Source organism: Halichoerus grypus, chromosome 1, assembly GCF_964656455.1.
Source record: "Halichoerus grypus chromosome 1, mHalGry1.hap1.1, whole genome shotgun sequence".
In the NCBI taxonomy this organism is placed as follows: Eukaryota; Metazoa; Chordata; class Mammalia; order Carnivora; family Phocidae; genus Halichoerus; species Halichoerus grypus.
Genome location: NC_135712.1, coordinates 198,228,880 through 198,255,995, shown reverse-complemented (window position 1 = coordinate 198,255,995; position 27,116 = coordinate 198,228,880). Strand labels below are relative to the sequence as shown.

General features: G+C 56.4%; 3 protein-coding genes across 9 annotated transcripts; 1 reads left to right on the top strand and 2 right to left on the bottom strand.

Annotated features, from left to right (window-relative positions):
• Positions 1–702: 702 nt before the first annotated feature.
• On the bottom strand, positions 703–7,885 carry CDHR4 (cadherin related family member 4). Its single transcript, XM_036109548.2, has 18 exons — positions 7,605–7,885; positions 7,317–7,479; positions 7,149–7,240; positions 6,529–6,639; positions 5,583–5,686; positions 5,250–5,386; positions 4,782–4,965; positions 4,532–4,685; positions 4,185–4,278; positions 3,650–3,853; positions 3,432–3,571; positions 3,049–3,199; positions 2,744–2,961; positions 2,369–2,511; positions 1,801–1,857; positions 1,613–1,700; positions 1,360–1,387; positions 703–854 (listed from the first exon to the last, which is right to left on the bottom strand). The coding sequence occupies exons 1-18, from the start codon at positions 7,875–7,877 to the stop codon at positions 799–801; spliced, it is 2,397 nt and encodes a 798-aa protein (XP_035965441.1). The 5' UTR covers positions 7,878–7,885; the 3' UTR covers positions 703–798.
• A 4,280-nt stretch (positions 7,886–12,165) lies between these two features.
• Positions 12,166–13,965, top strand: INKA1 (inka box actin regulator 1). 2 transcript variants are annotated; one of them, XM_036109547.2, is made up of 2 exons: positions 12,166–12,329; positions 13,129–13,965. In XM_036109547.2, the coding sequence occupies exon 2, from the start codon at positions 13,159–13,161 to the stop codon at positions 13,921–13,923; it is 765 nt and encodes a 254-aa protein (XP_035965440.1). In that variant the 5' UTR covers positions 12,166–12,329; positions 13,129–13,158; the 3' UTR covers positions 13,924–13,965. The 2 variants fall into 2 exon arrangements, with proteins under 2 accessions (XP_035965440.1, XP_035965439.1); XM_036109546.2 differs by having other exon boundaries at positions 12,166–12,382.
• A 175-nt stretch (positions 13,966–14,140) lies between these two features.
• UBA7 (ubiquitin like modifier activating enzyme 7) lies at positions 14,141–22,958 on the bottom strand. Of its 6 annotated transcripts, XM_036109531.2 has the most exons (24): positions 22,734–22,957; positions 22,481–22,649; positions 22,248–22,382; positions 22,045–22,151; positions 21,617–21,707; positions 21,406–21,541; positions 21,115–21,212; positions 20,875–21,021; positions 20,262–20,444; positions 19,977–20,084; positions 19,744–19,824; positions 19,508–19,663; positions 19,251–19,416; positions 18,966–19,171; positions 18,819–18,883; positions 18,544–18,727; positions 18,396–18,470; positions 17,962–18,145; positions 17,381–17,463; positions 16,994–17,086; positions 16,710–16,901; positions 14,993–15,091; positions 14,818–14,918; positions 14,141–14,355 (listed from the first exon to the last, which is right to left on the bottom strand). In XM_036109531.2, the coding sequence occupies exons 1-24, from the start codon at positions 22,787–22,789 to the stop codon at positions 14,157–14,159; spliced, it is 3,114 nt and encodes a 1,037-aa protein (XP_035965424.2). In that variant the 5' UTR covers positions 22,790–22,957; the 3' UTR covers positions 14,141–14,156. The 6 variants fall into 6 exon arrangements, with proteins under 6 accessions (XP_035965424.2, XP_077934098.1, XP_077934112.1 ...); XM_078077972.1 differs by having other exon boundaries at positions 22,045–22,382; XM_078077986.1 differs by having other exon boundaries at positions 22,045–22,382; positions 22,604–22,649.
• Positions 22,959–27,116: the final 4,158 nt, after the last annotated feature.

Below are 27,116 nucleotides of genomic sequence, written 5' to 3'. Positions count from 1 at the left end.
ACTTAGGGCTATCTCAGTAAAGGTAGCCTCTACCCTCTTGGAGAGCTGGCAGTAACCTGAGACCTGATTCCAGGCCCGGCAAGGGGAGTGAGCCAGCGCTGCATCCAACAGAACCTGCACTCCTGCGGGTTATTGTAGGCCACCTGGCTATGTGCAATGGCTCAGCTCAGCTCAGCATTGGGAGTGCTGAGGGCCAAGAAACCAGAAGAAACAGATCAGGAATAAGTGGGAATATCCCGTCAGAAGGGGGCTACCATCAATCCCTCCATGGCCATCCTTCCCACAGGGTTCACAAGTCTGCACCAACTCTCACCTCAGTGAAAAAGTTCCAGATCCTTCCCAAGAAAACCTCCACACACAGACTGCAAATGGCACTGGAGGTTGGTAAGGGCCCTCAAGCAGCAACAATATTCTCTGTTCAGTGGGAAATGGAAGCTCCCCGGCCCTCCCCATCCGCTAGAGCAGGTGGTCTCTGAAGGGACGGGCTGATTGGAGGCCTCCTATGTCCCTAGCAAGGATAACAGCCTCTTATCTCGGCGTTAATCACGGTCAGGCAGAGCATCATACAATGCCTTCTCAAAAGAAAAATAATCCTACTACTCCCTAGAGTGTTCCCGGAGGCAAGGCCCTCTCCAAGTGAGAACAAGGAAGCACAGATCCCAGAGCTTCTCCCACAGGTGGATTACAAGGCCGGGACTCTGCTGTTTGTAATTTTGTTTATTGTTGAATCAACTTGAAGACTCAGCCCGTGATCATGGGAAAAAGAAATTCCACACATAGTGAAGCCGCTTCTTGGCCTCAGAGCCAGCGCCGGGCTCCCGTGAGCGTGTTGAACAGGTAATCTCTGCCTGTACCTGAGCTCAGATAAACAGGAGGGAGAGAGGGCGCTGCTGGCCTCAGCAGAACAGCCTCCTTCCCTTAAAGGTAGGGGAAGACATTCCAGAACCGTTGGTGAGACCCTCCATCTCCTTGATCCAACCTGTCCCCTCCCTCCTTTCTCAGCAATCCTGTGAAGTCTGGCTCAAATGCACAGGGAAGCCTCCTTGATTCCCACAAACTGGATACCAGCCCCCCCTAAGCCCAGTGCCAGATTACTCTGCCATAAATCACTGATGACAATGTAATATCTGAGGGCCTCTTCCCTCACCACGATTCCTGCCATAGGCAGGAACCAGACCAGGTCTGAGTCACCTTCTGGTCCAACAGGTGTTTGAGAAACGTTGGCTGAAATGCGAATGGGGGTGAGAATAGACCCCATTCAGGGAAAGAGCAAATAGTGGATGCCTGGTGGTAAAAGGAGATGCTGAGAGGGGCTGAGGAGAGAAAGTGGACCCAGGTGTTGGGAAAAGGGGGACTCACGGGAGTCCTGTGCTCTGCCGTCAAAGAGCTGCTGATGGGAAGAATGAGAGGAGGCAATGAGGTGAGCCCTGACCCCAGGGAGCAGCTGGAGGTCTGCTCCCTGGGGGGTCAGGGGCCCACCTGTTTCCTCCATCCTGATGGTGCTGCCATGGGCTCTATCACAGGGGTAGCCATCCACAAGGAGGCAGGCTTGACAGGGGAGTACTCTAGAACAGCCTCAGTGCCCACTATACAGGATGGCAGGTTGGCATACCAAGCTCATGACACTGCTAGGTGTCTGGGGCATCTCCATCCTCGGTGCCTCCATGAACCCCTCAATGGACTCCTCAGTTCCCTGGATACTAGGGCAAAGTAAGAGTAGGAATAAAGGAAAAGGCTCTTGGTCCCAGCGTGAGTTTAAGGGATGGACTCTAGGCATAGAGGTATGCAAAGGGGGCTGACCTGTTTAGTAGCAGAGCCTGGGCTGGTTTTCTTCGTGTCTGTAGCATCTGGGCCAACCTAAAAGGCCAGGAGGAGGGACCAATCAGTGAGGGCAGCAGACCTGCTGGCTCCAGGAACCAGCACCATTTATCTGCCGCTTTATACTGGGGATAGCCAATGTCTGTAGGCAATGCCCACATTGCTACCCCCACCTTCCCCTGGATTCAGTCCTGTGCCCACAAAAAAAACCCTCATTTGTAGGGGCAGATCAGGTTTGAAGCGGAGGGTAGGGGGTCAGAAATAGGGATAAATGCCCAATGCACGACAAACTCTGGGTCTCAAGCACTGGGTCTCATCCACACCTACCCCAGTCCAAGACCGGGCTTTGCCAATAAGGGAGCCAACTTGCTCCCAGTGCCTCTCCGCCTCTGACCTGAGGACCTCTGGAGGGAGAGCAGCTCCCATTAATATCAGTTTGTCTGCACATCACCTCGGGCATTGTCATCAAATCTTGGTGAAACCACCTATCACAGATGGGGTCCATTAGTGGGCTGGGGGGAGGCAGAGAGCAGAGGGATAGGAACCTTACCCCTGGAAGAGCCTGCTGAAGAGCCAGCCCAGAGCCAAGAGAAAGAGGGCACTGGTCACGGTCAGCACCACCACAAACCAGGGTTCCGGCTGCCAGAAAGCCTCCGTGTCTGTCACAAGCATGGGTGTCATCATTGAAGGCACCTGAAATGGGGGCCACAGCCCTTCCAAAATGTCCTGATCATCCAGCCTTCAGACCACTCCAAGAGTTGGGCCACCACACACCGCAGAGTTGCTCTTCCAAATTGCTAGGCTCTTAACACTCAATGGCTCCCTCTGGAGTGCCTTCTCCCATTGTTCCACCTGGAAAACTGGGTCTCATCCCCCTTCAAGATCCTCTCTCCCCACCTCCCAAGGTCCCAAGGGCCCCCCTCACTGCAGCTTTGCGGGTGCGGGTGGCCACTGTGCTGGTGCTCCAGGGAACGAGATGCACAATGACAGTGGCTGTGGTGCTGAGGTGGGGAGTGGAGGGACCTGCATCAGCCACCCGGATCAATAGCTCATGAGTATGGGGCTGCTCTGGCCAGGGGGGCCCCAACATGTTGTTGTGCACCAGGATGGGTCCTTGCAGGCTGAATCGGCTCTGACTATTCCCTGAAAGCAGAGTGGCAGAGGAAGGGGATCATTGCTGGCCTCGGCCTGCTCCTTCCCCAACAGCCAGGAGGCCCCCACGGCCCTCACCTCCCACGATGCTGTAGGAAAAGACCAGACGCTGTGGCTCCTGAGGAACCCAACAGGACACCTTGGTCACCTCCACACTATGGCCCAGGGGAGCGTAGATGGTGAGTTCCTGAAATGGGGGCTGGCACTCGGGGGCATGGTCGTTCACATCCTGCAGGAGGGTAGCCAGGTCACCCCCAATTCCCCAGGCCAGCCCCTCAGTCTCCCCCAACTACAGCCAGAGCCTAGAAGTCAGAAAACGGGTTCCAAAGGTTTCCATTATGAGGCACCACTTCCCTCCAGCCAACCAATGGAGGAAACTTAAGCCCAGTGTAGAAAAGTAGAATGCCAGAGGAAGATCTGAACACTTTCCAAGTTTTGCCAAGGCCTTGGGGCTCAATTACCTCAACCTCAATGGTAATGGTGCAGGAGCCAGAGCGGCGGTGGGTGGGGTCCTGGTCTTGGCTCTGGTCGGTCACTAGGACTGTGAGCCTGTACAATTTCTGCAGCTCATAGTCCAAAGATCCCAGGAGGTGAACCTCCCCTAGAAGAGGTGCCCCCAGCCTCAGCCTGCAGTCAACTCTGGTTCCACCCCTCCCTCCCAGCCCTGGGGTGCGAGTACCGCTGACACGGTCCACAGAGAAGGCGGTGGGCCCACCAGAGATGTCGTACTCAATGCCGTTGTGTGGGTAATCCTTGTCCGTGCCCACCACAGCGCCCAGCAGGGTGTGGGGCCCTGCATCCTCCCGGATCCGGAATGTGTGTGGGACACAGGCTGGGGAGAACTCATTGACAGGGGTCACCATCACCAATACCGGCACCTCAGCTGGAAGCCATTTGGCAGTCACGGAGCTGGCCTGGGGTGCCCAGCCCTTCCCTGGGGTCTGAGGAGGGAGACATGGCCCTGCCCTGGGGGTCTAAGGAGGGAGTGGGTCTGGAGGAAGGAAGAGCAATAGCCATTCCTCACGGCGGGGAGGGGGGTGTGTGGGCTAGATGCCAAGGAGAGGAGAGATAATGCCCCACCCTAGGGGTCTGACCTGGAGACAACCCTGCCCTATTGGTTTCTGTGGGAGGAGAGGTGACCCTATCTTGAGGCTAGGGAGAGGAGTACAGAACAGCCCTGTCCTGAATGTCCAGGCCTGGGTATGGTCACTCACTGGTCATCAGGGGCTGACCACCATCAAGCACCAGGATGGAGGCTGCATGCTGAAAGCAGGCCCCAGGAGTGTCACAGTCCAGTGTGGCATTCACCTAGCCAGAGGGGCCACAGAGTGAGGCCGAGCCAAGGCCTGGGTGAGCCTAGAGCCACACTGGGCTACATCAGGTCAGGGCATCCACACATAGGCAACCCTGAGCCTCTGTTTTCTGGACTACAAAGCAGATTGACTTCACCACCATCTCCTTCACCGCCACAGTCTCAGCTCCCACAGACCCTTGCCCCCCAACCCTCCACCTTCCTGTGCCGAGCACCCTGCACATGGGTCTGGAGGCGGGGACTGGGCACCTCCAAGGCCCTGCCTCGAAGGCAGAGGCTAGCTGGGCCAGGAGGGCTGTGGAACCGCAGCTCGTAGTCGAGGGTGGAGCCAGGAGAGTCTGGATCAGTGCAAGTGAAGGTGTTCAGCACCGTGCCCACCGGCGTGGTCTCGGGGATTTCAGTCCTGGGAGCAGAGTGTGGGCCGCAGGGCAAGAGTCGAACAGGACCACGAGCCATGGCCATCACCCCAATAGCTTAGGTAAGGTTCCGGTATACTCACACGAGCATCGCTGGGAGGCAGCGCGGGGGCCAGCGGTTGACCGAATGCACGTTCACCGTGAGATCGAGGTCAACACTGGCCCACGGCCTGAGCCGCTCATAGGCCTTCACCTGCAGCCTAGTGACCGCCGCGCCCCGGGCCTGTGCCAACTCCAGGGGCGCGGTGGTGTGGACCACGCCGTCCTCTGGGCAGGGTAGGGGTGGGGAATGCTAATTTAGCCCCTCCCCCAGCTCAGTCCTGTCCCCAGCCTCCCACCGGATCCACCGCAGCGGGAGGGCGCTGAGCCTGGCCCCTCTCGCCACCTCCTCCGAGGCTCGCCTCTAATTCTAGCCCGGCCTCCAAACGCCACCGCACCCCTGTCTGCCTCGGCTCCAGCCTCGTTTCTCAGGAGGGCGAGGAGGTAGCGCGGGTCACTCTGGACCAGCCGCAGAGGCATCCCGCACCGCCCCCACCCCCAGGGCCCCTCACCACGTCCGATGGAGAAGAGCGGGCAGGGCACTGGGGAGAGGATTTCGTAGCGCACGTCGAAGCCCCGGGCTCGAACCTGAACCACCTTACTGCCGGGGGCCAGGTCGTCCGGGATGGTGATATTCGGGGCCTGCCCCCTGGACCAAAAGGGGGGGCACTAGCTCATGCCCGCTCACACCACCCCTAGCCCTGTCCACAGGCCCCTCCCCCAGGAGTTCCCTCATACAGGAGCTAGCTGGGGACACTCCAGCAGAGCCACACCTTAACCTTACTCCTAATTCCCTGGGGCTAGGCCTGGCCACCCCCACTGTACCCAGGGTAGGGAAGCCTTACAGGAAGGAGATCTGACTGGAGGGAACACGCAAAACTTTCACCTTCAGCATCCCATGGCAGCTTCGATTTTGGCCAAAGGTCACCAAAATCTGAAGCTGGAAAACCTGTGGTGCACACAGAACAGGAAGGGGACTAGTGTGTCTACTGTATGGCTGTGCCTAGTCTTCCCTGCAAACAGGCACCCCCTGCCTCAGGCCCTCCATGGACAAGGAGCCCCAACCCTCACTCTACCCCAATACCTGTCATTCTGCTGACAGGTACTCCTTTGAGTCCTGTTCTTGGGGGCCATAAATTTTTCTTTTAGGATGCAAACAGCCCAAAAAAGTGTGATATCTGAGTCATTCACAGTATGATATCATCTTAGAGTTGCTAAGAACCAATCATTAAGACATGGAAGTTTTAAAGAAGGAACTTCTCGGGGTGCCTGGGTGGCTCAGTCATTAGGCGTCTGCCTTCGGCTCAGGTCATGATCCCAGGGTCCTGGGATCGAGTCCCTCATCGGGCTCCCTGCTCCGCGGGAAGCCCGCTTCTCCCTCTCCCATTCCCCCTGCTTGTGTTCCTGCTCTCGCTATCTCTCTCTCTGTCAAATGAATAAATAAAATCTTTAAAAAAAAAAAAAAAAAAAAAGGAAGGAACTTCTCTAACCTCCAGACGAGCCACTTTACCCAGAACTTTCTCTTCCTGTGTGACTGCTCTGAACACTCTCAGTTCTATTAAAGGGAGAGCTCCCAGAGCCAGGGATCCCTTTTCTTTCTGGAACTCCAGAACCCAGCACAGAACCAGGCCAACGTGGGAGAACAGCCAGCATGTGGCAACAGGTACGGATGTGGGCTATGTCTGAGTAGGGCAGCAAAATTTAGGAGGCCAAGAACAAACAAACCTCCAGGAAACTGTGTCCATTGCATGCCCCATCCATGGGTATCCCCAGGTTCCAAGTCAAGCTCACCTTTGTAGCCTGGCCTTTGAGGCCCTGGGATGGCGCCAGCAGCCAACCTTGCCCATTGATGGAGAAAGGTCCAGGGAAGTATGGAGGGTCCTGGGCACTGTTGATGCTTATCTGACAGGACAGGGATGCTGGAGGCCCCAGCCCCAGCCCCCAGTGCCCCCAAGTCCCCCAACAACCCAGCTGGTACCTGCCCATACCCAACTCTCCCATAACCCATCACCGGGTGGCTCCCCAACCTCCACCCTGACCCCTGGCCCTGATCCTCAATCTTTTCTGCTTTTAAATCAATTATTTTGTTCTTGTTTGTTTGTTTAGCAACATTTTTGGGGGGATTGCAAAAGTGATACAGAATTTTCATAAAGAATTCAGAACACACAGGAGAACCTAAAAGAACACAAGCCCTTAAGATGTCCTTGTAGGAACAGCCATGGTCACTGGGGGTGGGCAGCCCTCGGTGGCTCTCTCCAAGAACATGCATCACGCAGAGGCTTAGTGGACACTAAAGGGTCTCTCTGCAGTCTGTGTTTGGCCAGAGAGGAGCTGGGCCAAGGAGGGGCCGGGCTTGGTTTCCCCATGTGCCTCCCCCATCCTGTCCCCCACTGTCCATGTGCTGGGCTCACCTGGGCACGCTGGAGTTCCAGGCCTGGGAGCAGCAGAGTGTACAGCTGGGCCCCAGGTGTGACTGTTTCCCGAACCTGAATGATTTCCCCAGCTAGCCAGAGGGGAGGTCAGGGAGGCTCTGTTCAGGCCATGCCCGCTCACCCCCTGCCTGCTGCCCCTGGCCTCACCTGGGCTGGCAAATCGGCCAGCGCATGGGCTATAGCCAGGGTCCTGGTACACATCCACATAGAGTGGTACCTCCATCGAATCGTTGCCACATGTGAACCGAAGCTGCAGTTCATAGTGGCTCACCGCTAGGGCGTCCAGCCGGGCCGAGCTGCTTAAGGTCACCTGTGGCAGATGGGCAGTGTCATGTGGGACTCCAGGCGCTCCATCCCCCTACACTACCTCTGGCTTGGTGAATTAAGGGCCTGCCCTTGCCTCCCCATGGTTCCCATCTGGGCCCATGACCCTACCATGCCCACATAGATCTTCTGCCACCTGCTCAAGCTGGGTTGGTTGAAGAAGGTGGTGGGTGGCTGCACACGGACCAACTTCAGGACGGGCATGTGAGCAGTGCAGTTGAAGGAGAAGGAATGAATGACGGTGCCAGGTCCCTGGCTTTCAGAGACATTTATGAACCAGGGCAGGCAATGGAGTTCTGTGAGAAAGAGACAATTCAGGCTGGAGGCCCCCCAGGCTCGTGGAACCACATAGATGAGCCCTTCAGCCTCAGGGCCAGGTCGCATCTCGGGACCAAGCAGCCATAACTCTTCCTTGTCCCCCACATCCAACCAGGGCTCAGCACATTGAACAGAACGGGAGTGAAGACTTGGTTGAGGAAGCAGCCACGATAAGGAATGAGGGTCAGGGAGTTAGATCTTTGCCCTTCCCTGGCTCTCCCACAGCCCCTGCCCTGCATGGTAGCTTATCCAAGAAGAGTCACGATTCCACTCCACTGTGGAGTGTGTTGGGGCATGAGAACTGGGGTTCCCCCACCCACCGGCTCCTCACCAGAGACAACCAGAGCAAGCAGAAGCGCCGGGGGCCTGAGCAGGGCCATAGTGGCCTGAAGATACAGACAGCAGATGAGACTCCGGAAGGCCAGACGTGTTTGTCAGGCCTACCCTGTTGCTAGGTCAGTTGCTTAAACACAGCTGGGCAGGCTGGACTCCTGGGCCTCCCAGATCCTAGCCCCGCCCATCCTGGTGACTTGAGCTCTAGACTCCAGGCAGGCATTAAGAGGCCTGGACAAGGGGCGCCTGGGTGGCTCAGTAGGTTAAGCATCTGTCTTCAGCTCAGGTCATGATCCCAGGGTCCTGGGATTGAGCCCCGCATTGGGCTCCCTGCTCAGTGGCGAGCCTGCTTCTCCCTCTCTCTGCAGCTCCGCCTGCTTGTGCTCTCTCTCTGTCAAATAAATAAACAAAATCTTTAAAAAGAAAAGTTAAATAACTTGCCCAATGTAAAAAAAAAAAAAAAGAGAGGCCTGGACAACCCCAAGTTTTACTGCTTCCAGTGAATTCTCCCATTCGTTACTATAACCCAAAGGAAATGTTAGGGGGAAAGGATCAAGCTTCAGGTAGGGAAACTGAGGCTTAGGGAAGTAAGTCTTGGTCATGCAGTCTTTGGAGACACAAACACAGCACCCAGGAAAACTAGGTTAAGGACTTGCTACGCCACAGAGTCCAAACTCCAGTTGCCCACCCCCTCTCACCATTAAGAACATTATCTGCCTAGGGCGCCTGGGTGGCTCAGTCCATTAAACCTCTGCCTTCAGCTCAGGCCATGATCCCAGGATCCTGGAATCAAGTCCTGCATCAGGCTCCATGTTCAGCGGGGAGACTCCTTCTTCCTCTCCCTCCGCCGCTTCCCCTGCTTGTGCTCTCTCTCTCTCAAATAAATAAAATCTTTAAAAAAAAAAAAAAAAAAAGAACATTATCTGCCTGTAAATCTGAGCCCAGCCATCAACAAAATCTCTTAAAAGTTGCCTACATCCCAGAAGCAAAAAGAATCCTTGGTGATATAAATCAAAATAGTGGTTATCTTTGGGGATATCAATCAGAGGGGACACAGAGTGTCCTCCCTGGAGTAGCTGGGACTAGTCTATACCTCGATCTGGGTGACAGGTGTACAAGGGTCTACAGATTTTAACATTCATTGAGCTATACCTTTGAGAGTTGTCCATTTGTTATATTTATATGTCAATATTTATTTATTTATTTTTAAAGATTTTATTTATTTATTTGACAGAGAGAGAGACAGCGAGAGAGGGAATACAAGCAGGGGGAGTGGGAGAGGGAGAAGCTGGCTTCCCGCCAAGCAGGGAGCCCGATGCGGGGCTCGATCCCAGGACCCTGGGATCATGACCTGAGCCGAAGGCAGACGCCTAATGACTGAGCCACCCAGGGGCCCTATATTTATATGTCAGTTTTTAAAAAGTTGTCCACACTTGCTCTTTCTAGTTCTTCGTCTCTCACTCTCTTCTGCCCACTATCATCCAGTTTGTCCCTCTCTTCGTGAAACTGCCCTCGTCAGAGTCCTCAGAGACCTGCATACTGCTGACTTCGGTTCATTCTCCAATCTTACCTCCTCTAGTGTTTGACGCTTGCTCCTTGACTCCTAAGTGCCCACACTCTCTCGGTTTCCTCCCACCTCCCTGGCTTCTCCTGCTTAGCCCGTTTGCTGGTCCTGCTTCCCTACTACCACCAGGGCTCAGTCCTGACCGCTGCCCTCCGCTGTCTACACTCACCTCCCCCAACACATCCAAGCCCGTGGCCTTAAATACTATCCACTCGCTTTGCCTTCCAGATCCAAGGCTTCAGTGCCAATCTCTCTCCCAAATTCCAGAGTCACACACCCAGTGGCTGACTCTGCATCTCATGTTGGATGTCCAACAGGCATCTCAAGGGTCGCATATCCACAAATAATCGTTTGGTTTTCCTCCCCAAACCCGTTCTTCTGCAGTCTCTTTCCTGGATCAAGTCACAGCAATCTCATCCAACCAGTTGTTCAGGCCAGAAATCTAGGAGTCCTACTGGATGCTCCTCGTTCCCTACCCATATTCATGCAAAAGCAAGGCTTGATTGTAGCTCCAAAACATACCCCAAAGTCACCCCCTCTTGTGCCCCAGCCCTACCCAGGCCCAGGCCCTCCCCTCTCTTGGTGGGTGAGGGCAGGAGCCTTCAGTCTGATTACAGAGTGGTTCTCCTAAAGCAGCGGGGATTACCCAAACAGGAGCCAGCCCAGGTCATTCCCTGCTCAAAAGCCCAGTGCTCCCTATCACACCAAGAACAAAACCCTATTTTTCTTTCTAGGGTTGCTAGGAGCCTGGTTTTGCTGACCTCCTTCCCCCCAACAACCATCGTCTAGACACCTGGGCCTTCTTTATGTTAAGCCCTGTGCAACTCCTCTCTTCTCAGGGCCTTTAACTGGCTGGTGCTTGCTTCTGCCTAGACTACCCCTCTTTTTGTTTTCTTTTTTTGAGAGAGAGCGAGCATGGGTGGGGAGTGTTCAGAGGGAGAGAGAGAATTTTTTTTTTTAATTTTATTATGTTATGTTAGTCACCATACAATACATCATTGGTTTTTGATGTGGTGATCCACGATCCATTGTTTTCGTATAACACCCAGTGCTCCATGCAGTATGTGCCCTCCTTAATACCCATCACCGGGCTAACCAATCCCCCCTCCCCCCTCCCCTCTAAAACCCTGTTTCTTTCTCAGAGTCCATAGTCTCTCATGGTTCCTCTCTCCCTCCAATTCCCCCCCCCCCATTTTTCCCTTCCTTCGCCTAATGTCCTCCATGCTATTCCTTATGTTCCACAGATAAGTGAAACCATATGATAATTGACTTTCTCTGCTTGACTTATTTCACTTAGCATAATCTCCTCCAGTCCCATCCATGTTGATGTAAAAGTTGGGTATTCATCTTTTCTGATGGCTAATATTCCATTATATATATGGACCACATCTTCTTTATCCATTCACCTGTTGAAGGGCATCTCGGCTGGGAGAGAGAGAATTTTAAGCAGACTCCACGCTCAGCGTGGAGCCCAACGCCGGGCTCCATCTCACCACCCTGAGATCATGACCTGAGCCGAAATCAAGAGTCAGACGCTTAATCTACTGAACCACTCAGGCGCCCCTAGAATACCCTTCTTGATCTCCCATGATGGCTCATTCAGATCCCATACAGAATGCTGCCTCCTCTGTGAGACCCCTCTCCCAGACTAGCCCATCCACCCTCCTTACGGCTATTTTTTTGTCTACTGGCTTGCCTAATCTGTCTCAAGTTAGACTGTATCCTGGAACCTAGCCTCGGATCCTGGAGCGGCCTCCAGGAACGCGCTCTGACCATTCTGGACAGAGAGTGCCGCCCTAACCCCCTGCACTCACTCTAGGTTGGCTTGTGGTGCGGGCAGAGGGAATGCAGGTGTCGCCGAGGTAATCCCCGCTAACCGCGCGCTCCCCACTAGAGGGCGGCCCTGCCTAGCTCTGCCAGACGCGGGGCGGAGAGGGCGTGGGCTGGGCCGTGGCCGAAGCCCCTCTCCGGTGCCGCCGCGAGGTCCGGTGCTTCCGGAGTCCTCAGAGGGGCCGGACCCATCATTTCCAGGGTTTGTCGAGGCCCCTCCAGGAACGGATTCAGTGGCTCGTGCCCGGAGTGGGCCACAGCACTGCTAGGTCCGACGGTTGGGGGCGCTCTGTCCGCACGTGGGCGTGGCCGGAGGCTCCGCGCGCTCACGGAGCCCCTGCGGGAGGGACCGCAGTCCTATCCCGGGAAAAACGGGGAAGCTGAGGCTACCGCGGGGAATCGCCTTGTCTTGGGTCATGCAGCCAACCGCCCAGGGTGTGGGGGAGTCCCAGGCAGGAGCCGCCCGGCTTCCAGCCACAGCCCCGCCCCTCCCCCCAGAGCCGGAGAGAAGTGGGGAGCCGGCGTCAGGCTCACGCACCCACTCGGCCGGGCCCGAGGGGCGGGGCCACTTCAGCCCCGCCCCGGCCCCATTGGCTGCGGCACCAGGGGCGGGGCGCGGCTGCCAGATGTTGGGGCGGTGGCGGCGGCGGCGGCCGGAGCTGTGGAGAGCGAGGAGCGGCGGAGCCAGGCGGAGGGCCGGGCGCCGCTGGCCGGCCCGCTGGGCCCTCTCCGCGCCGCTCCCGCTGGAGTTCGAGGAGGAACTGGCAGGCCTGGCGGGGGCTCCAGCACGGGTATGCACAGCGCTCGGCTTGACAGCTTCCTGGGCCAGCTTCGCTGGGAACTGGTGAGGCTTGGGAGCGGGTGTGGCATGTGGGGACGCGTGTGGGGTGCCCAGCTGCCATCCGGCCCGAACGACACCCGGGTAGGGGCCCGGCCCGAGTGCCCATCCGAGGCAGGATGGGGGCGGGGCGGCGCAGATGGCCCAGATGGCCCGCATCGGGTTTCGGACGGTTGGGAGCTGCGCTGGGCATCAAGTAACAGCCGCCCAGCTGGCCTTGCTGCCGGGGTGACGGAGAGAGTTGGCGGGGAGAAAGTTCTTTTGGGGCGGATCAGGGGGCTGCGAGGGACTAAAGAAGTGCTGGCGCTGGTATGGATGCCTTCTACCCCAGGCTGACCTCCTTCCTCTACCCCCCACCCCCCGCAAGTGCTCTTTCTCTGAAAGAGGCTGTGAGCTTTGGGGAGCCAAATCCCTCAGGAAGCAGGGATGCTCCCCCACCCCCAGCCCTGAACAGGATCTACTTCCCGATGCAGGCAGGCCCGCAACCCTGCCTCCCGCCCTGGTGGCGGGTACCGACTTGCCCAGCTGTGCGTGCTGCAGCCTGCCGGACTGCCACCAGGTCGGCTGACGGGAGCCACACGAGCTACGTGTACCAGCGCCCCCATGCCGGCCCGGTGCCCGCTGGAGGCTTGCTGCCCGGGCCCGCAGGCCTCTCCAGCCCCCTGGGTCTGCTGTTTTGGGACTGGTCTGGCCAGGCAGGCAGGAGTGACAAGCACTACCCCCTCCAACTTGGGCCCTCTCTTCCTCCACAGCTGTGTGGCCGGGACACAGGCTCACCCCCCATGTCTGGCCCCCTTCCACCACCCCCCAAACCCGGCCCACGTGTTCCGCTCAGCCACCGACTCAGGGCCTCAGATGCCTTGGAAGAGGACTCAGTCTGCTGTGTGGAAGAGGAGGAAGAAGGTGTGGCGATAGGAGACAAGGGTGTTGTCTTGGGGAGCCCCAGGGAGCATGGCCTGGACTGGGACTCTGGCTTCTCTGAAGTGTCAGGCAGCACATGGAGAGAGGAAGAGCTGCCTGTACTCCAGCACCCAGCACCCCCAGCGTGGCCCCCACACAGACAGCGCCTCTCGGCCAGTGGCATTCCCCTGCCCAGCCGAGCTCCTGGGGCCAGTGCACCACCTGCCCACCGACCACGGCCCAAGTCTACCCCAGATGCCTGCCTGGAGCATTGGCGGGGACTGGAAGCTGAGGACTGGACAGCAGCCCTGCTGAACAGAGGTCGCAGTCGCCAGCCCCTAGTGCTGGGGGACAACTGCTTTGCTGACTTGGTGCACAACTGGATGGAGCTGCCAGAGGCAGCGGGTGAGGGGGACGATGGAGGAGGGCCCCGTGCCCGTGCTCGGCCCCCTCAGTTCTTGCTTGGGCTCTCTGAGCAGCTGCGGCGCCAGCTGGCCAGGGCACGCAGGGCGGCTATGGCGGGAAAGAGACTGTCGTGCCCACCTCGCCCGGAACCCGAGCTGCCTGCAGATGTCTCACGCTTTGCAGCTCTCATGCGCTGCCGCAGCCGCCAACCCATCATCTGCAGTGACGTCAGCTACCTCTGACCCTGCCCTCCAGCCTGGGACAATAAAAGGCCTTTCTCTGGACTATCCTGGTTCCATACCCCTGAGGCTCTAGGAGGTGGCCCCAGCCCTTTGAGGCACAGCCCAGGCAGGCGAATCTAAAGAGCCTTTTCTCTCCCTGTAGGGGTCCCCGTCATGTCCATGTCACACGCCCTGTGCATTACTGCCCCATGTTTCCTCATCCATCTCCACTTACGCCCTCCTTCAACAAGCATTTATTGAGTGCTTACTGTGGGCTCGGGATGCAGGGCTCCGTAGAGCCGGGTGATAGGGCTGCTGTCTTGCCACAGCTCGTAGTGCAGGGGCGGGAAGGTAGTGTCCTCCTCCTCACCCTCACAGCTGAGCTCCAGCACCAGCACCCGCTGCCCTGGCTTAGGCATCCGGCCTGTCACCTGCTGCACCAGTTCCGTCACCCTGGTGGTGTGGCAGGGAAAGCGTTGGGGGTGATTGGCTAGGTGAGCAGCGGGAGGCAGAGCGACCGGGCATGGACCAGAGGGTGCTGATGGGCCATAAGGAGCCCAAGCCAGGGGCCCGAGCAGCTCAAGACAGGAAACATCTGAAACTATTTTAGGAGCAACAGGCAGGGCGGGCAGGAGGCAGGAAGCTGCGAGTCCCCTGGGAGTGGGCTGTGAAAGGGGGGCTTAGCAGGGTGTGGAGGAGCTGATGAGGCCCGCCAAGCAGGCAGCTGGGAGGCCCCTCCTCAGGTTTTTTGTCCTCACCCCACCCCCAGCCCATTTGCTGGCTCCATTTGGCAAAAGAAAGCCTCAGGAGGGTGTGAGGGGCCCAAACGGGGTTGGGAAGAGGAAAGACTTCACATCTCCCAACTCCAACCTCCAGAACAGAACAAGTCCTGGCTAAAGCCACGTGTGGGCTCACCTGAGGGCCAGGCGCTGGGCCTGCTTATTAGGCGACCATCTTGCTGAGTAGAGCAGGGCCTTCCCATGCAGCAGCATCGTCACCCTCAGCCCAAATTGTTCCTAGAGAGAGATGGGTCAGGTGCCAGCTAGGCCAGGTTGGGCCAGGCCTGAAGGCAGGGAGGAACGGGGCTTACGTGGAGATGGGCCAGCAGTAACTCCAGGGTCTTCTCTGGCTGCCCAGCAGGCACCTTCAGGCGGTTCCAACACGTCCAGGTCCATGTCAGGTAATGTAACTGTGGGGGGGGGGGGTGCGGGGCGTGAGAAGCTTCTCCCACACACCCTCCCCTTACCCATTACCAGCAGCTGATGGCCCCTTTCCTAGAGGAGGAGATGGACTAGAGGCAGGAAACAGAAGCCGGGGGGTGGGGTTGGAAGGTGGGATCTGGGCCCAGAGTCTCAGCACCCTCCCCGCCTATGCTGGGGCCAGCACAGGAAATGGGGCTATGGGGCCCCCGCACAGGGAAACAGGCAATCCATCACGCAGGCTGGTTGTGTGTGTGTGTGTGTGTGTGTGTGTGTGTGTGTGTGTGTGTGGAAGGGGGGGCGTTGCTTCCTGAGGAAGCAGGAGCAGGGCCGCTGCAGTCACCGATAAAGCTGCTTGATCCTCAAATGCAAGGCTGGGAGCTGGGGGGGTACATCCTGCCCCCTCATCCTGTATTGCCAGGGCATTGGACTACATGGGCACAGAGGATCAAGGGGCACAATGACCGCTAGGGCCCCGCTGGCTGAGAGCCCCCAGGGGGGATGCACTCCACATAGGCTTCTTCTTCCTGTCCCCTTTCCTTCCCTATTTCAAAAGTCTTGGGGTTCTAGTGCCTGGAGCTGAGGGTGGCAGGTGGCCAGGGGCCAGGAAGGGGGCCCTGCCAGCTCCCCGAGAAAGCACAGTGGGGTCAAGCTGAGATGAGGCCAGAGGTGAGTTGGGGGGGATGCTTCCTTGCCCCCTCCCCCTCCACCATAGACAAAGGCAGCTTATGTGCTAGCTGGAGGAGAGGCCCTTCACAAAGGGGCTCTGTGTACTGTGCCCTGAGGGACCCCAGGCCTGCTCAGCAAAAGCCCAGTGCTGGCCCATGACCTCTCCCCTCTCCCCTGGTGAGGGCATTCTCTCCACCCCCTCTCTCCTGTGCCCCAAGAAAATGCCAACTACTGCCGAGCCTGGGCACACAGCCAGGGGCATTCACAGCCCTGCACTGGAAGGGACACACACACACACACACACACACACACACACACACACGGCCAGGAAGGCCTGCATGTGTACTCACATGCACACCCGTGCACGCCACCAGTGAAGAAGAGCCCTGTACTCCCATCTGGCACACAGATGTACAAGCGTGCTCCCTCCATGCCCACACACCATAGGGCCAGGGATGCCCAGACCCCTGTGCACTCATACACATGCAACGAACACACACGAGCCCACCCGCGGTGGTGAGCTCAGTGCCCTTTAACTCGGCTTGGAGGGGGTGGGCCAGGGTCCCCATGCCCTGCAGGCAGAGGTTAGGCTCTGTTTGGGGCTAGGGCTCTAGTTCCCCCCTCCCTACCACCTCCCCCTTAGGGGCTCTACTGGAAGGAGGAGGCTGTGAGGGATGTCTGGCTCCACTAATGAGTTAAAGCTGCAGCAGCCCCCCAGACCCAGGGCAGGGGAGGGGTGAGGGGTGGGGGCGGCTGATGGCTGCTTCCTGTGTCTGACAGGTCCCAGTCTGGCTTCACAGCAGGAAGGGGGCTGGAGGGAGTCTTAAGGACTCCCCCAGAGTCTGGGTTCTGGTGTGAAGCCAAAGCCAGAGTAGAGCCTGTTTTGGTAGGTACAGGAAAAACCCAGGCCTGGTGGGGAGTGGGGTGTCAAGCGCTCACCTTCTGGATGGCTGGGGCGCAAGGCACCCTGCAGTCGAAGCGGTTTTCAGCCAGATGCAGGTAGCTGTGGCGAAAGGCACTGCGGGGCCGTGGCCCGCCCACCAACTTGTACAGTTCCAGGCCCACCAGGCCCGCCACAGCGGCTGTGGTGGTGGCAATGGCTGGGATAATCTGGCCCACAATTCGCTTGCTCTGCCAAGGACAGGAGATTTGGTCTGGGCCCGAGGTGTAGGACTAGGGTTTGACCCCCACCTCCAGGCCTGAGCCCCAAGGGGCAGAGTTACCTGGGTGCGGTTGGCAGGGGGGATCCCATAGTTCTGAGCACGCAGGCTTGCTGCTGCCACCACAAAATCCATATGGAAGTTGCTATCATTGTCCTGTGAGGCCCAATTCCCAGTATTGTTAACACGGCCCCAGAGTCCCTCACCATGGCTGACCACCTGTCCCCGCACAGGTCTTCCCACAATTCAGCGGCGGGGGGGGGGGGGGGGTTGCTGACATCTGTCCCCCTTATCAGATAAGGAAGCTGAGGCTCAGGGAAGGTGATCTGCTTTGGGGTTCCTGCCAGGAGGAGAATTCAGGCCAAGGAAACTCCAAAGCCACCTTCTTAGCTCTTGACCTTCCCCAACAACCTCCCCATCTTGCCCCTCAACCCCTGCTTGGGCTCCCACCTTCTCGAACTTCAGGGGCTCGAGAGGAGGGCTCCCGCTCCAGACCTCCAGCACTTGGTGCAGTTTCTTCAGTTGCTCAGGGCCTGGCAGAGGAAGGGGGTGTCAGGCAGTTCTTAGCCCCCACCTTCTGCCCTCTCCCTGGAGCCTGGTGCCTATTCTTGGTCTCTCCTAAGCCTAAACTGACTACGTTCAGAGAGATCCCTTGATTGATGCTGCATTCTCTCCAGCAGCCCGAGCCCTGCTTGTGTGCGTGCACGCACATGCATCCGTGCGTGCACCTATGGAATTCTGTCCTCACCTGGGGACCAGAGCTGGGTACTCTCCAGAGCCCAGTGGTTTGTGGGGGTCTTTTTTGCTGAGAATCTGCCATGGGAACAGAGGCGTGGGAGTGTGGGCAGCAGGGAGAGGGCCTACTGAGGGGCTAGAGGATGAGCCCAAACATCGAAAGAAGCAAGGTCAGAGGACCTGAGAAACTGAATTGGCGGCAGGGCCCCAGGGCCCCATCTTCCTTCTGTGGCATAGGCTGAGCACAGGGCCAGGCCTTTGGAGGGCAGATGGGGGGCCAGAGCCAGGGACCTCACCAAACTCAGCAGAAGCCCCAGCTCGGTCCAGGTCATTAGGAAAGCTGGGGGCCAAGGGCTGGGGCCCAGGCAACGGCAGCAGCTTCAGTAGTTCCCTGAGCGCCGTCTGGTCCCGCGAGCCAGGCAGCCCGTGCATCCGGGCATACAGGTTAGCAGCCGCCAGCACGTAGAGGAGGTGTGTGTCCTGCAGTCAGACCAAGAGCACGGGCAGATGCACGGGTGTGAGTGAGCACGTACAGGTGCGTGGGGTGGGGGTCTGCCCGTGTGTGGAGATGTTGGAGCGCCTGCCTCGGTCTCACATGTGGACACCCACATGTGCACAAACGTGGCGGTCTCCCTCAGCATCTGTGCATCTCTGCACAATGCAGAGGTGCCCACCGCTGCTCTGAGGGGGTCACATCCCCGCCTTGGGGTTCCCAAGAGACCCCACTCACTTGGCTGGCATCAAACTCCAAGGGCTCGGGACACTGTTTGGGATCCGACCAGAAAAGAGTTCCATCCTCTAGCACCTAGGGAAATGGAGGCTGTTGGGCTCAGTCTGGTCCCCCTGAACCCTCAGCCTCCCGACCCCTAGACACCCACTTTATCAGGTGGGAAACGGCTCAGCAGCTGCATGATGCCATAATGGAAGCGTCGTTGCCAGTGGCCAAGGGCCCACACCACACAGTCTTGCCAGGTCTGTGGACGCTCTCTCAGGACCCCCAGCACCTCCTCCAGCAGGGTCAGCTCCTGTGGCCCATCTGTTTCTGCCAGGGAAGTGAGCTCCCTGCAGAGAGAGGAGGAGGTTTGAGGCTAAGCCCTGAAAACTCTGGGGCTGGGGGCTCTGGACTCCCATCCACCCCTCTTGGTGGCCTTACTGATGGTGGCGGTTGATGGTCTCAGCAGACAGACAGAAGAGCCCCTCAAACTCGTCCCGGGCCCACTGTGGGGGAGAGAGGAACCATGAGGTGTCAGGTGGGGAACAGGTCTGCAGCTGAGGACGGGGCTGGGTGGGCGCTTCCTACCTGCACGGTGTGCTCGACTGCGCTGGGGAAGTGCCGCAGGGTGCAGACAGGGTAGGTAGCATCCTCAGAAGCTAAGCCCGAGGCAGGGGCTCTGTAGGCCTCAGTCACATGTGGCACGAACACGGAAGCATGGCCCAAGGTGCCCTGTGTCCCCGCCTCCAGCAGTGGCTTCAGATAGTGGGTGCAGCGAGCAGCCACATAGTGGCCTAGCAAGGGGGCGGACGGTCAGGAGTGGGGCTGGCACTGCCTTGAATAAGGGGCTGAGGTTCAAGGTCAAGCACTCACGGGCCCGGAAACTGTCCAGGGCGGCAGCCACGCCATCCACACGGGAGAAGAAGTTGTCCTCGTAGATGTGCTCTGTCGTGCGATCCAGTGCGTAGGTGAGTGGGGTCACCCGCAAGTCTGAGTTCAGGCGGTGAGTGGCCTCTGCAGCTACCTCTGCCTTGGGCCTCTGAGAAGAGAACAGGAAGATGCTGGAGGTGGGGGGGGGGGGCACTGTGGACAGTCCAGAATGCAAGATGTGCACAGGGGCCAGCACTCACGCCAACGTCCTGGGTCCTGAAGAGGAACTGACGGCTGAGATTGGAGCGCTCTATGTGGTCCATGTCGGCAACAGTCACGCCCCCGCTGGCCCCGGCCCCCAGGCCCACTAGGGCAAAACCTTTGAGCAGCTCACAGCCGATAGCGCCAGCACCCACCTGCCAGCAGGAGCAGCCTTAGCCAGAGGGCCTGGCCTGGCCCTCCCACAGACATCTCCCGACTGGACCACAAAGCTCACCACGAGGTAGCGCTGCTGGCCCAGCTTCTCCTGAAAACCAGCCCCAAACACTGCGATTTGCCCATCATAGCGGCAACGTCTCTAGGGGACACAGACAGGGGTCAGGGACGGCTGTGCTGTGTCTCCTACCTCTTACACTAACTTCTCCAGGTCAGGATCTCTGGACCATTCTTCCTGTTCCTTCCCTGGTCCTAAGTTTGGAGAAGGCTTGCACTCCTACCCCAGGCTCTTACCGGCGCACAGTCCTCCGGTGTGGGAAGGGGCTTCCCATCTTCTGGAAGACAATCGAGGGCATCAAAGTAAAGCCACTGGTCCAGAGGCATGAACTTCCTGGAGATTGCCTAGAGGCCAGAACTTCAGTGTAGGGACTCCTGCCAGCTCCAAGCCGCCTGCGATCCAGGCTGGGCTTCACCAGACCGATGAAAGCGCCAGGGCCGCTGTCTGGTGCTGGGCACCCTCGGCACGCACACTGATCTCCACACCCTTCCCAGTCTCATCCTGCCTGAGCCTCTGCCCACCTTCAGCACTTCCTGGGCAGCCACTGCACCCAGCATGGCCGCCATGGGGCTCAAGCTGCCAGCGCTACTCAGGGCGACTCTCTGCACCAGAGCCTCATCCAGCAGCTCTTCCAGCGGCTCTCCTTCTGTCCCCTTCAGTGGTTCCAGGGACCGGGCCAGGCCCACCACCATCTCTGCGTCATCCTGTGGAGTAGAACTCTGTGGGCACAGCGGCCCCAGCCTGAGCCCCATCCCCCACTCAAACCCTTCAGGCAGCCATCCCCCGTTTCCACAGAGGAGGAAGCAGAGCCTGAGTGTGAAGGCCCCAACCAGTTGCCAGACTGTGCAGCCCCCAGAGGATGCCTCGAAAATGCCTGTGGAGGCTTCGCCGATGTGGGTAGAGATTTCAGCCCAGAACTGAGGGGTGAGGAGATGGCCAGGGTCCCCAGGCTTTGTGCCTGGTCCTCTCAGGGACCCGGTCTCTGGTCCGGGGACAGTGCTATCATTTCCTTTGTGTAAGTGGGAAGCGGCCTCTGGGATTATAACTCGGGTCTGTGAGATCGTCATCGTTGCTTCCTGGCAGGTGAGACCCCAATAAGGCAGAGGCTCGGGGGGAAGCAACGGGGCCACTCACAGGATCCCACGGCTGGGGCAGGCGGCCGTTGAGGCGCTCGAACTGGTGCAGTGCACGGAAGGCCTGATGGAGGCAGCGGGCACGGTCAGCTTCCTGGGGGCCCTGGGCCACCACACGGGGCTGGAGCAGGGCTACATCCAGGGGCTTCTGCAACAGGCACTCAGCTCAGGGTCAGGTGCAGAACACTGTGGGCCCCCTGGGGCTCCCAAGCTCCCCCATCTCAGGTGCACTTGCACTCACATGGCTCACAGTCTCGGATTTCTTGACCTCAGTGACAGCCCCACCACGCAAGTAATGGGAGAAAATGGCCGTGTTCCCAATCTCCAAGGTTCCGTCCTCTGGGGGAGATCCAGCCTGGTCAGTATGACCTCTGAACCTGAGTTGCTCTTCATACTCTATCTTGTCTTGCGCCTGCGTCCTTGACCTTGCTCCACACCGAGGAAGGTGGAGGGAGAACCTATCCCCAAGGACCAGGCTGCGTACGCCCCCCGTGGGGGCTTGGGGGTGGAGCCTGGGGTTGGGTTGGCTTACCCCGCACGCGAATAGGCCGGGGATCACAGCCATTGAGCTCAACCATGCCCTCAATGCCTGAGAAAGTCACCAGATCCCCATCACGGAAGTAGCGGGCATCGGCCTCTTTTCTCAGAGTGAGAATTCCAGGGGAGCCCTGGAGAAGAGGTGGTTTGGTTCAGGGGTGCCCCCCGCTTGGTCATCAGCTGAGCACCCACACTTCCGCACCCACCTGGGAGATGTGCTGGATGGCAGCTGTCAGAGGCTCTGCCTCCGTAGGGTCCTGCACGGTGAAGTCCTTGCCAAAGTCACTGAAGAGCTGCCTGGGGTGGGGTGGTACGGGTCCCTGAGCCGGTGCAGTGGTTACTCACCGAGCTTGCGGTGAAGGGTGGGAGACACTAGGCCCAGCCCAGAGCGCCAGCACTGGGGAAGGGATGCTGGGAGAAGCTTGGAAGCCGGAGTTTGAGGGATTTACTGGAGCAGGTCTGGGGACTGGGGTGGAGGAAGCAGAGGGGTGGGACTGGGGACTACAATCAGGAGGGGATGCTAAGACAGGCCCCGGGGCGGGGGGCTGGGGAGGGGCACAGGAGCAAGCCTGGAGCTTGGGAACAGCCCTGGGACCGGTTGCCGCTTGAGATGTGGCAGGTTAGTCTCACTCACCCCACGAGGCCCCGGGTATCGGCCACCAGAAAGCAGATTCCGAGCTTGCGGCATAAAGCACCCACCCTCAGCTGCTCCTCCAGCTTCGAGGCAGTCAGCACCACCACCTGGGTGGACTCCGTGATCAGCAGGGCCAGAACCACTGCTCGGCTCAGGAAGAGGAAGGGACCGGGCTCACCTGGAGAGTGGGGCAGGGAGGGTACCTGGAAGTCCAGCAGCAGCTCCTCAGTGATGTCCCCTGTGTGTACACACACCTGGACGGCTCCGTTGAGCTTGGCCACAGGTTCTTGAGATGCCTCAGCCCTGCTCCTTTCCAAGTCCTTCTCTGAGAGGAAAAACTAGAGAGAGACCCAGTCTTCCTTGAGCAAGATTTCTCTTGGGCCCCACCCCCACCCTGGCCTGGGCACCCATAGCACCTCCCCTTCACAACCCCCACCTGGGCAGCCAGGTCAGACCAACAGGTGGGGTGGGGATCATGCAGCGTGAGGCTGCCCACACCCATCAGGACCAAGTTTTTGGCCACCTCAGCCCCCAGACCCTGAAGGCCTGATAGCAGGACCTTGGCTCGCCGGATCCTCTGCATGGCCGTTAAGTCCAGCACATACCTGTGGAGGGGGGAGAAGAAGGTAGGCAGTCGGAGGTCAGAAGTCAGAAGGCCGCCCCACTCCCTTCCCCACCTCGGGCCTTACAGCTGCCGTGAGTATAGCTCCTCATCCAGCAACTTGGAGGTCTCCAGGGCGGCCATTCTCAGGCCGGAGGCTGGGCAGCTGGCCGCCGCGCTCGCAAGGGGGGTCGCTGCGTGGGAAGCGGGGCCAGCAGAGGCCAGTGCCCCACTGCAGCTAGTGCGAACAGGCACTAAGCTTCGCTACTGGTCACAGTAGCTGTGACCTTTCTTCCTGGCTCCTCTGTCATTTCAGGAGAAACGAAAGTGAAAGTGAAACCGGACTGAGCCAGCTCCTGGTCCCGCCTCCAGACAGTTCTGGCAGCTGTAGGACACAGGCAAAGTGGGGCAGAACTCTTGGCTATTTGGCCTCTGGGAGAGCAGGTATCTTTCTCTTTCTTTTTTTAAGATTTATTTATTTATTTGAAAGGGAGAGAGAGAAAGCGAGTGAGAGAGAGCAGGAGCGTGTGAGTGGGGGGAGGGGCAGAGGCAGAGAATCTTCAAGCAGACTCCCTGCTGAGCCTGGAGCCCAAGGACATAGTGCTCCATCCCACGACCCATGAGATCATGCCCCGCGAGCTGAAACTGAGAGCCGGATGCTCAACCAACTGAGCCACCCAGGTGCCCCAGCAGGTATCTGTCTTGAGGAAGGGAGCCATGGGAGGGACCCATATGGGCTGGAGGCAATGGTCTCCTGTAGGTCCCTAGATGTCCCAAACCTCGGGCCCCATCCCCCTCAGCGTCGCTGCCTGAATGGGCTTCCTGCCCACAGAGTTTTGGCAGGAACCCCCGTGCCATGAACACTCACCTGGTCCATAACACAGGGCAGAGCCAGTCCCATCCCAGAGGCTGTGGGAGAATGTGAGGCTTACGTTGTCCCATCCCCAGAGCCCAAAGCACAGATCCAGGTGAAGCCTGACATCTTTGGGAGTACCTACTTGGCCCTGGGCCCGCTCCTGAGGATAAGGATTCCCCCTTGCCCACAGCTGCCAGCTCAGGACAGATGGCAGTCCTAGGTGGCCAGTCAGGGAATAAGTCCTGGGACTCAAAGAGATTGGTCAGTCTCTGAGTGCCAGACCTGAGAGTGGCAGCCATGGGGCAGCCATGATCACACATGTCCTTACTTTTCATTTCACCTTTTATTTTGAAATAATTACAGACCCAAAGAATGTTGCAGAAACAGTAGAGGTCCTGTGTACCCATCCCGCATAGATGTGTCCTTTTGCCTTCTCGGGAACTGGGGGCCAGTTCTCTGGAGGGTGGAGCACAGCTCGCCACAAAACTCCACAACACCTAAACCAGATGTGGTCATAAATTCTTTTTTTAAATGGAAGTAAAATTCATAGAACATTAAAATAACCATTTTAAAGTGTACAATTCAGTAGCATTTAGTGTACTCACAATGTTGTGCAACCACCACCTCTCTGTAGTTTCAAAACTTTTTCATAACCTACTGAAGAACACCCCCACCACATAAATAATCACTCTTCATCCCCTACCCCGATCCCCTGGCAAATACTTAGATTCTTTCTGTCTCCAGGGATTTACATAGTCTGGATATTTCTGTGAAAGGAATCATACAAAACGTGACCTTTGATATCTGCTCTCTTTCACTCAGCATGGTTTTGAGGTTCATCCAAATTATAGCATGTATCAGTACTTCATTCCTTTTTATGGCTGAAAAATATTCCATCGTATGGCTGTATCACGATTTGTTTATCCAGTCACCTGCTGATGGACATTTGACTTGTTTCCACCTTTGGGACATGAATAATGCTGCTATGATCATTCTTTTTTTTTTTTTTTTTTTAAAGATGTTTATTTATTTATTTAGAGAGAGAGAATGAGAGACAGAGAGCATGAGAGGGAGGAGGGTCAGAGGGAGAAGCAGACTCCCTGCCGAGCAGGGAGCCCGATGCGGGACTCGATGCGGGACTCGATCCTGGGACTCCAGGATCATGACCTGAGCTGAAGGCAGTCGCTTAACCAACTGAGCCACCCAGGTGCCCCCTTTTTTTTTTTTAAAGATTTTATTTATTTATTTGACAGAGAGAGAGACAGAGAGAGAGGGAACACAAGCAGGGGGAGTGGGAGAGGGAGAAGCAGGCTTCCCGCCGAGCAGGGAGCCCAATGCGGGGCTCGATCCCAGGACCCTGGGATCATGACCTGAGCCGAAGGCAGCCGCTAACGACTGAGCCACCCAGGCGCCCCTGCTATGATCATTCTTGAAAATGTATTTGGGTACTCGTTTTCAATTCCTTGGGGTACATACCCGGGAGTCGAATTGCTGCGTTGTATGGCAATGTTTAATTTTTTGAGGGACCAACAGCTGTTTTCCACCAGCAGTGTACAAAATTTCTATTTCTCCACATTGTAGCCAATACTGGTTTTTCCTTTTTTTTTTTTTTTTTTTTTTTGATGTATACCCATCCTAAAGAATGTGAAGTAGTATGTAATTTTTTTTCATTCAGTAAACATTTACTGGGTGTGTCATATGTACTAGGTACAGAAATCAGGGCCAGACTGTCTTCTTGTGGCTGGCTTATTTCACTTAGCAAATATCTTCAAGGTCCATCCATACTGTAACATATTACAGAACTTCCTTCCTTTTTAAAGCCACATTGTAGTCCTTATATGTATGTACCACATTTTGCTTATTCATTCATTGGTGGATGGATACTTGCGTGGCTTCCATTTTTTAGCTATTGTGAATAATGGCATTATGAACATGGATGTACAAATATCTCTTTGAGATCCTGCTTCCAGTTCTTTTGGGTATGTATGCAGAGGTGGAATTGCTGGATCATATGGTAATTCTATTTTTAGTTTTTTTGAAGAGCTGCCATACTGTTTTGCACAGTGGCTGTACTATTTGACATTCCCAACAACAGTGCACAAGGGTTCCAATTTGTCCAAATTCTCCATAACACTTGTTTTCTGTTTTTTAGATAGTAGCCATCCCAATGGGTGTGAGGTGGTATCTCATGGTAGTTTTAATTTGCACTTCCCTAATGTTTAGTGATATTGAGCATCTTTTCATGTGCTTATTGGCCACTCAGATATCTTCTTTGGAGAAATGTCTGTTGCAGTCTTTTGCCCATTTTTTTTCTTCAAATTTTTATTTAAATTCTTTTTAGTTAACATACAGTACAATATTGGTTTCAGGAGAATTCAGTGATTCATCACTTACATACAACACCCAGTGCTCATCACAAGTGCCCTCTTTAATACCCATCACCCTTCTAACCCATCCCCCACCTCCCTCACTCCATCAACCCTCAGTTTGTTCTCTAAGAGTCTCACGGTGGGGTGCCTGGGTGGCTCAGTTAGTTAAGCATTTGCCTTCGGCTCAGGTCATGATCTCAGGGTTCTAGAATTGAGCCCCTTGTCAGGCTCCCTGTTCACCCTCCTCTGCCCTCCCCTCCTCCCCCTGCCACTGCTCGTGCTCTCTCTCTCTCTCTCTCAAATAAATAAAATCTTTAAAAAAGTCTCTCATGGTTTGTTATCCCCCCTCCCCCCGGCATGTTCTTGTTTTGTTTCTTAAATTCCATGTATGAGTGAAATCACATGGTATTTATCTTTCTCTGACTTATTTCCCTTAGCATAGTACACTGTAGCTCCTTCCATGTCCTTGTAAATGGCGAGATTTCATTCTTTTTGATGGCTGAGTAATATTCCATTGTGCGTATATACTACATCTTCTTTATCCATTCATCACTCGATGGACATTGGGTTCTTTCCATAGTTTGGCTATTGTTGATAATGCTGCTGTGAACGTAGGGTGCATGTACCCCTTCAAATCTGTAGTTTTGTATCCTTTGGGTAAATACCTAGTAGTGCACTTGCTGGGTCGTAGCGTAGTTCTATTTCAACTTTTTGAGGAACCTCCATACTATTTTCCAGAGTGGCTGCACCTTTTGGCATTCCCACCTACAGTGCAAGCGGGTTCCCCTTTCTCTGCATCCTCACCAACATCTGTGGTTTCCAGTGTTGTTAATTTTAGCCATTCTGACAGGTGTGAGGTGGTATCTCATCGTCTTTTGCCCATTTTCAAATTGGGTTTTTGTTGTTGAGTTTTATAAGTTCTCTACATATTCTGGATATTATCCCTTATCAGATATATGACTTGAAAATACTTTCTCCTTTCTTTGGGTTGCTTTTTTACTATGTGGATACTGTCTTTTGGGTGTCTACAAATTTGTCCATTTCAATTAGGCTATCCAGTTTGTTGGTGTACAGTTGTTCACAATATCCTGTTACAATCCTTTCCATTTCTGTAAAATTGGTTACAGCATCCCCATTTTGATTTGACTTTGATAATTTGTCTTTTTTCTCTTAGTCAATTTATTTAAAAGTTTGCCAATTTTCTTGACCTTTCAGAGAAGCGGCTCTTGGTTTTGTTGATCTTCTC

Coding starts and splice junctions, on each gene's coding strand:
- INKA1 (XM_036109546.2), top strand. CDS start 12,332: ATGCACAGCGCTCGGCTTGACAGCTTCCTGGGCCAGCTTCGCTGGGAA. Junction 12,383..13,128: donor GCCAGCTTCGCTGGGAACTG/GTGAGGCTTGGG, acceptor CTTCCTCCACAG/CTGTGTGGCCGGGACACAGG.
- CDHR4 (XM_036109548.2), bottom strand. CDS start 7,877: ATGCGACCTGGCCCTGAGGCTGAAGGGCTCATCTATGTGGTTCCACGA. Junction 4,279..4,531: donor TTCGAGGCAGGGCCTTGGAG/GTGCCCAGTCCC, acceptor CCCTCTGGCTAG/GTGAATGCCACACTGGACTG. Junction 2,512..2,743: donor CCCGCACCCGCAAAGCTGCA/GTGAGGGGGGCC, acceptor CCCCCATTTCAG/GTGCCTTCAATGATGACACC.
- UBA7 (XM_078077972.1), bottom strand. CDS start 22,789: ATGGCCGCCCTGGAGACCTCCAAGTTGCTGGATGAGGAGCTATACTCA. Junction 22,650..22,733: donor GAGCTATACTCACGGCAGCT/GTAAGGCCCGAG, acceptor CCCCCTCCACAG/GTATGTGCTGGACTTAACGG. Junction 14,919..14,992: donor TACTGCTGGCCCATCTCCAC/GTAAGCCCCGTT, acceptor ATCTCTCTCTAG/GAACAATTTGGGCTGAGGGT.